Here is an 11,724-nt window from a genome sequence, read left to right as displayed (position 1 = left end):
GCATTAATAGGATTGCAGCTAAGCCAGTAAAACAACTGACACAAGCATATTATGTGAGGAAGCCTTGGCCCTTTCATAAAGCAAGTGTCCCCATGTAACCAAGTTGCGTGTAAAAGACACTTTTTTATGTGGTGATGGGAACAAGTGTGTGGTGGTGAGGTTTCTGTGAGCATATTTCTTATGCGTGTGTAGCTTTGGTGTGAGTTTTCAGTCAATCAGAGACTCAGAGTGGAGTGTGTCACCAAGGTGTCATTAGTAAGTGAAAAAAAAATGCATCTGTCTCAAGTGTTAATTTGTTAAATCGCTAGTCTCCAAGTCCCTGGCACTCTCCACTTAATTGTTTCCCCACATATGTATTACTTTTGAACTGGTCCAAATGGAGAAAATAAAAGGATTAATGATAATAATAAAAAAAGATTTTTGCATCTTTCATTAATCATCACATAAGTACACATTTGCAAGACAATATAAATAAGTAGGACCACATACATATAAACAATACATATTCAAGAGAATATCAACCAACTACTCAAAGAGAAGCACCTTTTTCCCAAACCATCTTTTAAAAGACATGCTTTCTGTCTCAAGTGTTAATTTGTTAAATCGCTAGTCTCCAAGTCCCTGGCACTCTCCACTTAATTGTTTCCCCACATATGTATTACTTTTGAACTGGTCCAAATGGAGAAAATAAAAGGATTAATGATAATAATAAAAAAAGATTTTTGCATCTTTCATTAATCATCACATAAGTACACATTTGCAAGACAATATAAATAAGTAGGACCACATACATATAAACAATACATATTCAAGAGAATATCAACCAACTACTCAAAGAGAAGCACCTTTTTCCCAAACCATCTTTTAAAAGACATGCTGCACTTCAGCAGTACCTCTCTCCAAAACCCTCTCCAATCTTTCTTCAAATGGAATAGAATTCCACTTCATTCTCTCATCCTGCATAACCAAAAAATATTCTATCAGTATTAAAATTGATTAGTGTACTCATTACCTATGTGCCTCACTACACAAGTACCTCTCTTTTCTTGCTTCCTGTGTTTGTAAATCCTCTGCCAGAAGAGCCTAAGCCTGAATCCATGGTCTGCCCAGTATGACTCCAGTAACTACCAACAGTACCTATGATTGGTGTATCATCAGGACTTCGGCTTCTTGACCGTCTTGAAGACACGGATGCAGAATACTGTCTGAGCTCTTCAATGGTTAATGCTCCTAGAATTGGCCTATCCTCATGACTTCTTGGTGAATTCAGTTTCTCAGATGGTGCATTCCTAACAGAATTAGTGCTATTGCTTGACTTGGGTGTGGTTTTGGATTCAACCAACCAGCTGGAAAGGCTGGTGTCAACTGCAACTTCTTGTTCTGCAGACTTCAGGTCATTGAACTCTGGTTTCAAATTGCACTTCGACTGCTTGAAACTAGGCTCTGGACTAGTTTCTCTATTGAAATGTGGCTCTAAATTGATGTTCTCCTTCTCTGGACTAGTTGCTATATTGAAATATGGCTCTAAATTGATGTTCTCCTTCTCTTGATACTTTATAGGAGTGAGTGCTTTTGCTTGGGCCGCCTTCCATTGAGTAAGATTTTCAATTGGGTTCAACACAGAATGAACATATTGACTCCTATCTCGAGCAATTGGGCTCAACCCAATTGTCTTAAGCTCCTTGTCTGATGAAGCATGAGCCGGCATCGGACTATTAACCTCCTTTTCGCCTGTTTCATTTGCACTGACATGTTTTCTAGAATCAATGGATAAAGAAAACAATGACTCAGAGGACTCTTCTTGCACAGATGTTTGATTATCACCACCCTCATCCTCCTCATCATCAGCAAAGTCACTTTCTACTAAGTCTATATCTTCATATTCATCTTCACAATCTGGGCAATTTTGGTATCTATGGTTTGTTGGATAGGATAATTTGTCTGAAGCAATCAAATGCGAAAATGATTTGCTTTCTACAGCTTTTTCTTCTTTCTTTTCTCTCTCTTTCTTCTCATTGCTTTCAATCAAAGTATTGATAACCTCCTTGGTAAAAAACTTCTCACAGGTTTTGACATTCAGATCAAAGGTAACTTTCTTTCTATCACCGCAATTTGTTGGCTCTTCAAGTCGGACTCTGATTGAATTTATAGATGAATTAAATATAGATAAATATGCATAAATAAACTAACAATTAAGGAACTCGGTTAAACAAATAACACGAACCCAGAATTACAAATGAATTGAGAAAATCCACTAAAACAAAATTTCATGATTCTGGATTCTATCAAATGGGAAACATACTTTGATTCACTGATTAGGCTAATGGGTTCTTCAATGTCGTCTTGTTTTGGTGGTTCAGTAGCGACCCCATGAGTACTCTAAGAAATTTTCATAGAAGTAAAAGCAAAAAAAAAAAAAATGTATCAGAAACAGCAAAATTGATAAAAACTGAAAATTCCCATGAAAGATCTAGCATGGATGTGGGCTTAACCTGGTCTGTAGAGGGAGTTAGGCTGGCCAAATTTCGATGCTTTTGACGCTTACAAGTACCAAAACAAGCTAGAAAGCACACCATAATTAGCCACTGATACTATTGACTTGCATAAAGTGACTTTGTTTGGAAAGTGTGAGAGAGAGAGAGAGGGTATTGAGAGAAAAGAAGGGGAAGGACAAAAACGGTCCTGAAAATTTGAAGATTCTGAGGGATGAGAATATGACCGTTGAGACTCGGTTCATTTAAAAACTAAAAAGTACCGTTTTTTTGGCTTCATTTATTAAGCAACAAGATTTGTCGTTGGGTCAGTGTGTGGGTTTTTACTTCGACCGGTCTGCTGCTGAGTTCAAGAAAATGAATGTTACTTTGCTTCGGCCCAATTGGTTTGACAAAAAATGGAAATTGGGCCTAACCAAGGTAGGGGAGAAAATGGCCTAATTAGTACACCTCTTTTCTCTTTCTTTCTTTTCGAGGTGAGGGAGAGTGTTATATTAGTTTTTACTAAATTCGAGATAATCTCACATTCAAAAAATTATTTAGAGGACAATTTGATCGAACCCATGACATAGAAGACAAAGGAGGGGTGGGTGCCATCGTGTTAGAATTTTATCGGTGGTACGTGCACTTTACTACACTTCACAGAAATGTTATTACTATTATACTCATTAGAACCTTGATGTACTATCGATAAAATCTCATAATCAAATTGTGTAGAATTTTAAATCGAAGTATGAAGTTTTCAACAACAAAAAATCAAAGTATGAAATAATATTGGGCTAAAAAAATCAGTCAAAAGTCTTTACAAGTATGAAAGAATATTGGTTGAAAAAATTCTTAATTGTTTAAAAAAAAATAATGTCTTTAAAACAATTCTAAATCAATTTTGTCCAAGGGAGAGTAAATGTGGTTATAACACAAAGGCGCATAATAAACTTTACTAAAAAAATCATGGTAACTTTTAAGAAAGGGTATGGCAAATTATAATACGAACAACATAATCTTAAGTAATGTAGGACAATTATATGTATACATTAACTTATCAATTTATGTTTGATGCTATAATTTTATGTATACATTTTCAAATATTTATCTATATACATAAAAGTTTAAATAATAGAAACATATAAATAATTCTCTTAATCTCACACATTAAATGAAAGAAGAAAAAAAAATCTATCCAAATATATATTAAAAAAAATTCATTAACTACGGTTAATTAACTACTTGGATTTAGGTGACTGCTGAGGCTTCACCACATCCTAGGTTCGAGTTCTCAGAAAGACTGTAATTGCAATTTCTGGTAAGTCTCAGAAACCAATAGAGCCTGGGGTGTGTGTGAGTTCGAGGCCTCCAAGTTTCAGTTCGAGCTAGTAGTACCCATGAGCTTATCCAAATGTGCTATGGGGCGTGGGACAATGACTGCTAAACACGAGTCTCCTTTTTTTTCTCAAAAAAAAAAAAGCCACTATCTTCTTTTTGTGACAAGTGATTATAGTACTATTGTTAATTGTATTTAAAACTTATTAATTAGTAAGATATTTTACATTTAATTAAAATATATTGCCAAACTATTAAGTGACTTATTAGTTATAAGAATAATTCTAAGTAAAACCAAGGAAGTGTACATACCATACTGGCCAGTGCATCGGTACAGGTACACCTCCTGTTTCGTACCGAAAAAAATACCGGTCGTACCGACGAAATCCAACTATTTCGGCCGATAAATGGCTACCGAACTGAAACATGAAATGCAAATTTGAGTAAGCCAAGAACACCCAGCAGAGAGAAGGAGAAAAATGCAAAAGGTAACCGGTGAACACTCCGGTTTTTTAAACTTACAAAACCAGAAATTCCACTTTTGGGAGAGAGAGAGGTAAGAGTGAATGAAAGACCGAACCTTTTTTTTTTTTTTTTTTGAAACTAAAAGACCGAAACTGTACAAGGGAGCCTCTGTTGTAATAGATTTTTTGAGGATCTGGGGAAGACACAGACAGAGAAATGGGGAGAGGAAGAGATGAAAATTGAGAAGTGGGTTGAGAAGACAAAGTAATAAAGGACTGGAAATGAGTTTATTAGATTGCTTAGAAAACTGTATCAAATTTTGCTTGGAAACCATAAATTTTAGTGGGAAATGAGTTGGCTTCTTTCATTATTTATTTAAATTACCTTTAATTTAAAAAAGCCAATGCTGAGACTTGAACTAGCTGATGCGATAGCGAGTAGACATTTGATTTTAATGAGTTGAGAATTTTATATTTTTATTTTTGTTGATTCAAAATTTAGAGTAAAAAGTAGATAGTTTTCTATATAATTTCTTGAAGAGTATTCTTTATTTACTTTTTTTTTCTCAAAAAAAAAAAACCTCTCTTTATTTATTCTAAAGTATTACATAAAACATTAAACATACCAATAAAATAATCATTATAACTAAATGTTTATCAAAAAATATCATTATAACTTTGTATATTGTATAAAATAGTAAAAAATAGCGGTAAATTCGAAACGGTACACCGGTCTTGACCAGTACCCGAAATATATCGTACCGCTGGTCAAACCGGTACAGCTTCCGGTACGGTATTGACTTCCTTAAGTAAAACCCTATTAGCTATTACCTAACTTTAAAATTAAATTATTTTGGATTAATTTTTTTTTTCCACCAATCTCAATTGTTGCTTGGGGTAAAAGCCCAGGCCCTCGAATTCAGGGTAAACGCTAGAGTAGGCTTATCCCATCCCCTAGTGAGTAGTGATCTCCTCCCTTCTGCTAGATTCAAGCTGTCATAATTTGCCCAAAAGCCATTTAATCAATTATTCAATGGCCCTGATCCAAAGATTGCGTTTCTTCCTCTCAACTTAAAGGCAATCCTACCACTTTAATGACTCTCCCATGTGTCATTATCTAGGAAGCATGGGTGCGTTTCGAGATTCGGGTGCGGGTGCGGGACTCGGCAATTTTTGAAAAAGGTGGGTGCGGGTGCGGCGGAACTCGGCGATTAAAAAATTATTAAAAATATTTTTATTTATATTTTTAATATATTGCTAAGCATAATTTTTCACATTATATAAACATATACCAAATTTAATAACTAAAACATGATGTTCATAAATAAAATACAACCCACAAGATTAAAACTAAAAGTAGCTCCTTGTCTGATGAAGCATGAGCCGGCATCGGACTATTAACCTCCTTTTCGCCTGTTTCATTTGCACTGACATGTTTTCTAGAATCAATGGATAAAGAAAACAATGACTCAGAGGACTCTTCTTGCACAGATGTTTGATTATCACCACCCTCATCCTCCTCATCATCAGCAAAGTCACTTTCTACTAAGTCTATATCTTCATATTCATCTTCACAATCTGGGCAATTTTGGTATCTATGGTTTGTTGGATAGGATAATTTGTCTGAAGCAATCAAATGCGAAAATGATTTGCTTTCTACATCTTTTTCTTCTTTCTTTTCTCTCTCTTTCTTCTCATTGCTTTCAATCAAAGTATTGATAACCTCCTTGGTAAAAAACTTCTCACAGGTTTTGACATTCAGATCAAAGGTAACTTTCTTTCTATCACCGCAATTTGTTGGCTCTTCAAGTCGGACTCTGATTGAATTTATAGATGAATTAAATATAGATAAATATGCATAAATAAACTAACAATTAAGGAACTCGGTTAAACAAATAACACGAACCTAGAATTACAAATGAATTAAGAAAATCCACTAAAACAAAATTTCATGATTCTGGATTCTATCAAATGGGAAACATACTTTGATTCACTGATTAGGCTAATGGGTTCTTCAATGTCGTCTTGTTTTGGTGGTTCAGTAGCGACCCCATGAGTACTCTAAGAAATTTTCATAGAAGTAAAAGCAAAAAAAAAAAATGTATCAGAAACAGCAAAATTGATAAAAACTGAAAATTCCCATGAAAGATCTAGCATGGATGTGGGCTTAACCTGGTCTGTAGAGGGAGTTAGGCTGGCCAAATTTCGATGCTTTTGACGCTTACAAGTACCAAAACAAGCTAGAAAGCACACCATAATTAGCCACTGATACTATTGACTTGCATAAAGTGACTTTGTTTGGAAAGTGTGAGAGAGAGAGAGAGGGTATTGAGAGAAAAGAAGGGGAAGGACAAAAACGGTCATGAAAATTTGAAGATTCTGAGGGATGAGAATATGACCGTTGAGACTCGGTTCATTTAAAAACTAAAAAGTACCGTTTTTTTGGCTTCATTTATTAAGCAACAAGATTTGTGGTTGGGTCAGTGTGTGGGTTTTTACTTTGACCGGTCTGCTGCTGAGTTCAAGAAAATGAATGTTACTTTGCTTCGGCCCAATTGGTTTGACAAAAAATGGAAATTGGGCCTAACCAAGGTAGGGGAGAAAATGGCCTAATTAGTACACCTCTTTTCTCTTTCTTTCTTTTCGAGGTGAGGGAGAGTGTTATATTAGTTTTTACTAAATTCGAGATAATCTCACATTCAAAAAATTATTTAGAGGGACAATTTGATCGAACCCATGACATAGAAGACAAAGGAGGGGTGGGTGCCATCGTGTTAGAATTTTATCGGTGGTACGTGCACTTTGCTACACTTCACAGAAATGTTATTACTATTATACTCATTAGAACCTTGATGTACTATCAATAAAATCTCATAATCAAATTGTGTAGAATTTTAAATCGAAATATGAAGTTTTCAACAACAAAAAATCAAAGTATGAAATAATATTGGGCTAAAAAAATCAGTCAAAAGTCTTTACAAGTATGAAAGAATATTGGTTGAAAAAATTCTTAATTGTTTAAAAAAAAATAATGTCTTTAAAACAATACTAAATCAATTTTGTCCAAGGGAGAGTAAATGTGGTTATAACACAAAGGCGCATAATAAACTTTACTAAAAAATCATGGTAACTTTTAAGAAAGGATATGGCAAATTATAATACGAACAACATAATCTCTTAAGTAATGTAGGACAATTACATGTATACATTAACTTATCAATTTATGTTTGATGCTATAATTTTATGTATACATTTTCAAATATTTATCTATATACATAAAAGTTTAAATAATAGAAACATATAAATAATTCTCTTAATCTCACACATTAAATGAAAGAAAAAAAATAATCTATCCAAATATATATTAAAAAAAAATTCATTAACTACGGTTAATTAACTACTTGGATTTAGGTGACTGCTGAGGCTTCACCACATCCTAGGTTCGAGTTCTCATAAAGACTGTAATTGCAATTTCTGGTAAGTCCCAGAAACCAATAGAGTCTGGGGTGTGTGTGAGTTCGAGGCCTCCAAGTTTTAGTTCGAGCTAGTAGTACCCATGAGCTTATCCAAATGTGCTATGGGGCGTGGGACAATGACTGCTAAACACGAGTCTCCTTTTTTTTCTCAAAAAAAAAAGCCACTATCTTCTTTTTGTGACAAGTGATTATAGTACTATTGTTAATTGTATTTAAAACTTATTAATTAGTAAGATATTTTACATTTAATTAAAATATATTGCCAAACTATTAAGTGACTTATTAGTTATAAGAATAATTCTAAGTAAAACCAAGGAAGTGTATATACCATACTGGCCAGTGTATCGGTACAGGTACACCTCTTGTTTCGTACCAAAAAAAATACCGGTCGTACCGGCCGTACCGACAAAATCCAACTGTTTCGATCGATAAATGGCTACCGAACTGAAACATAAAATGCAAATTTGAGTAAGCCAAGAACACCCAGCAGAGAGAAGGAGAAAAATGCAAAAGGTAACCGGTGAACACTCCGGTTTTTTAAACTTACAAAACCAGAAATTCCACTTTTGGGAGAGAGAGAGGTAAGAGTGAATGAAAGACCGAACCTTTTTTTTTTTTTTTTTTGAAACTAAAAGACCGAAACTGTACAAGGGAGCCTTTGTTGTTACAAATTTTTTGAGGATCTGGGGAAGACACAGACAGAGAAATGGGGAGAGGAAGAGACGAAAATTGAGAAGTGGGTTGGGAAGACAAAGTAATAAAGGACTGGAAATGAGTTTATTAGATTGCTTAGAAAACTGTATCAGATTTTGCTTGGAAACCATAAATTTTAGTGGGAAATGAGTTGGCTTCTTTCATTATTTATTTAAATTACCTTTAATTTAAAAAAGCCAATGCTGAGACTTGAACTAGCTGATGTGATAGCGAGTAGACATTTGATTTTAATGAGTTGAGAATTTTATATTTTTATTTTTGTTGATTCAGAATTTAGAGTAAAAAGTAGATAGTTTTCTATATAATTTCTTGAAGAGTATTCTTTATTTACTTTTTTTTTCTCAAAAAAAAAAAAAAACCTCTCTTTATTTATTCTAAAGTATTACATAAAACATTAAACATACCAATAAAATAATCATTATAACTAAATGTTTATCAAAAAATATCATTATAACTTTGTATATTGTATAAAATAGTAAAAAAATAGCGGTAAATTTGAAACGGTACACCGGTCTTAACCAGTACCCGAAATATATCGTACCGCTGATCAAACTGGTACAGCCTCCGGTATGGTATTGACTTCCTTAAGTAAAACCCTATTAGCTATTACCTAACTTTAAAATTAAATTATTTTGGATTAATTTTTTTTTTCCACCAATCTCAATTGTTGCTTGGGGTAAAAGCCCAGGCCCTCGAATTCAGGGTAAACGCTGGAGTAGGCTTATCCCATCCCCTAGTGAGTAGTGATCTCCTCCCTTCTGCTAGATTCAAGCTGTCATAATTTGCCCAAAAGCCATTTAATCAATTATTCAATGGCCCCGATCCAAAGATTGCGTTTCTTCCTCTCAACTTAAAGGCAATCCTACCACTTTAATGACTCTCCCATGTGTCATTATCCAGTTAAGGCTGTACGTGTAGAATTATCAAGTTCTTCCTCAAATCAAAAAAAAAAAAAGTCAAGTACAATTATTTATTTCTTATTATTACCTGGTTATTACTTACCTTCATACCTCAAACACTACTACAGTACTACCCAGCATCGATTATCAAACTTCAAAGGCAAACCCGAAAGTGGGCTGAAACATTTCATTTTTGGAGGAAAGAATAATAAAATTTTTTTTTTTTTTAAACTATAAAATGCAACCTATGATTTATCGCGATTAGAAGTGACTGTTTCAAGTTTGACAAGGCTAAGTCTGGCACATCACACATTACTAAACTTCAATGTGGAAACTAGAAAAAGGAAAAACGAGAAAAGCCTAATGTCCACAGTTTGGCATGCATCTTTATCTTTCACCACGTCCTTCTTTCCCAAGCATTTACAACTATCAATTAAATTGAACTAAAGTGTATGTATTATATAAGAGAGACAGCAAATCCATGGCACGGAGAATATGTAATGCCAATGGTTAGTTTGTATTTATTTATTATTTTATTTATGTTTATGTTATGTATATAGTTATATTATAAATGTAGTGGTTTCTTTGTTTATAAAAAAAAAAATAATAATAATAATAAATTATTAACTTGGTTTATATATATGGATGAGTAGAAATAAAAGTAATTTAGCATTTTTTTTTTTATAAAAATGTTTTGAAAAACAAACCTAGTACTATAATATGTTAACTTTGACTTGATCAAATCAATTCAAAATGTCAAATGTCAATGGGCATAGTATCTCTTTCTTGCATATGCCTCCATCTCCTTGCTTTAATAGTTGACATGAAACATGCTTACAAATTCGTCTATAGGTCAAATCGAATATGAAAATTCTAAAATTGATAGGTCCAAGATTCATTGATAACTCAAACTTTGTACCAAGAATTTTTACTATTTTTGTAGGAATGTTGGCCACCATTAGCTTAGTTACGATGCTTCTACTTCATTGTTTATTTGAAATGTATGTGAAGTATAAGAGTTATGGACACTTTATGCCTATACCTCAAAACCCATGGAGAGTCTATTAGAGAGTTAACAGAAATTTATATTTCTCACTTGCTCAATTGGAGAGTTGATGATTTAACCTAAAATAATAATTCAAATTGAAATTCATTTTTCAAACATTTGGACAAACCTTTTACATTACGTTGGTGCAAGAAATATATATATATATATATTGAGTAAAACTTCAAACTCAACCTATTATAACATATATATGTTATTTGGAATAGAATCCAATCAATTTTATTTCTTATATCTAATGTGACATTGAATGCACCATTAAACTTGTTATATCTAATATGAACCAAGAAATGGATCAATTTTAATTAAATGGAAAGGATATTCCATGTCATTAATTCAAATGCTATATGCCACCCTAGATAACTATGTTTTGAACTTAAAAGGACTCTATATAAAAAGTCAATTGATTACATTATAAAATTATAAGTATTGATTTGTTTTGTTTGAAAAATCATACACAATATCAAACAAGTTGGACTAGTGCCTGCACCAAGTGGATATTTTGTTTAATTTCCAAGTGCTTATACCAAATTGCAGCTATTTTGTAGAGAGTGATATTGTATATGCAAAAAAATTTCACAACATTTTCATAACAGTTAAGTTGAAAAGTTTTTATTGGTTTTTATTTTGTGGACATGGCACAAAGGTCAAAGGCAGCTTGTTGTATAGGCAGCCATGCATGTTAATAGATCTTCTTCTATACTCATAGTAGCATTAGTGGGTGAATCGGTTTAATATGGAGTTTTTTTCTTTATTATAAGGATAAGCATAGTTTTTTTTTCCCAACATTCAACCGAGGTAGGCTACTAACTTGTTAGATATAAGTAGTTAACAATTGGAAATAAGCCATTTGATGTCTATAAGCGAAGATTGGATGGATGCTTGCTCCTTGGGCATGCTTTCAAAGTACTATTTAAAAGAAATCTATATCTAATGAAACTCTTCCTAGTGTCCATTTAGGACAGCTTATTTGGTTTTTTGCTAAAAAATTTTTGATTGAAGTGTACTAAAGTATACTTGTACCTTGAAAATTTTTGAAAAAGTGAGAAAATGCAGGAAAAAAATGAGGTTTTAAAAAGTTGTACATAAAAGTTGAAAGCTAAAAACTAATGCCAAACTCAACTCTAGTTTATATATTCTTTATTTTCCTTAGGGCGTGTTTGTTTTGAGAGATTCTAAGAAGGATGGAGAATTTATGAGAGAAAAGTGGAAAGATAGCATTTTAAGTGGTCGTTTGGTTAAGAGGAGGGAAAGGAAAATAAGTGGTGGGGCCCGGGTGTTTTCTCCCCAAGCCCA

At 33.3% G+C, this 11,724-nt stretch overlaps 2 protein-coding genes across 2 annotated transcripts; both read right to left on the bottom strand.

Moving 5' to 3' along the window:
• Positions 1-706: 706 nt before the first annotated feature.
• LOC112032448 (protein JASON) lies at positions 707-2,792 on the bottom strand. The gene is made up of 4 exons (XM_024065206.2): positions 2,493-2,792; positions 2,303-2,379; positions 1,037-2,135; positions 707-957 (listed from the first exon to the last, which is right to left on the bottom strand). The coding sequence occupies exons 1-4, from the start codon at positions 2,574-2,576 to the stop codon at positions 865-867; spliced, it is 1,353 nt and encodes a 450-aa protein (XP_023920974.2). The 5' UTR covers positions 2,577-2,792; the 3' UTR covers positions 707-864.
• A 2,365-nt stretch (positions 2,793-5,157) lies between these two features.
• Positions 5,158-7,113, bottom strand: LOC112032449 (uncharacterized). The gene is made up of 4 exons (XM_024065207.2): positions 6,449-7,113; positions 6,261-6,337; positions 5,617-6,093; positions 5,158-5,269 (listed from the first exon to the last, which is right to left on the bottom strand). The coding sequence occupies exons 1-4, from the start codon at positions 6,530-6,532 to the stop codon at positions 5,158-5,160; spliced, it is 750 nt and encodes a 249-aa protein (XP_023920975.2). The 5' UTR covers positions 6,533-7,113.
• Positions 7,114-11,724: the final 4,611 nt, after the last annotated feature.

Source organism: Quercus suber, unplaced genomic scaffold, assembly GCF_002906115.3.
Source record: "Quercus suber isolate HL8 unplaced genomic scaffold, Cork oak 2.0 scaffold_396, whole genome shotgun sequence".
Lineage (NCBI taxonomy): Eukaryota > Viridiplantae > Streptophyta > Magnoliopsida > Fagales > Fagaceae > Quercus > Quercus suber.
Note: the sequence above shows the minus strand (reverse complement) of the source record. Positions and strands in the feature narration are given on the sequence as shown.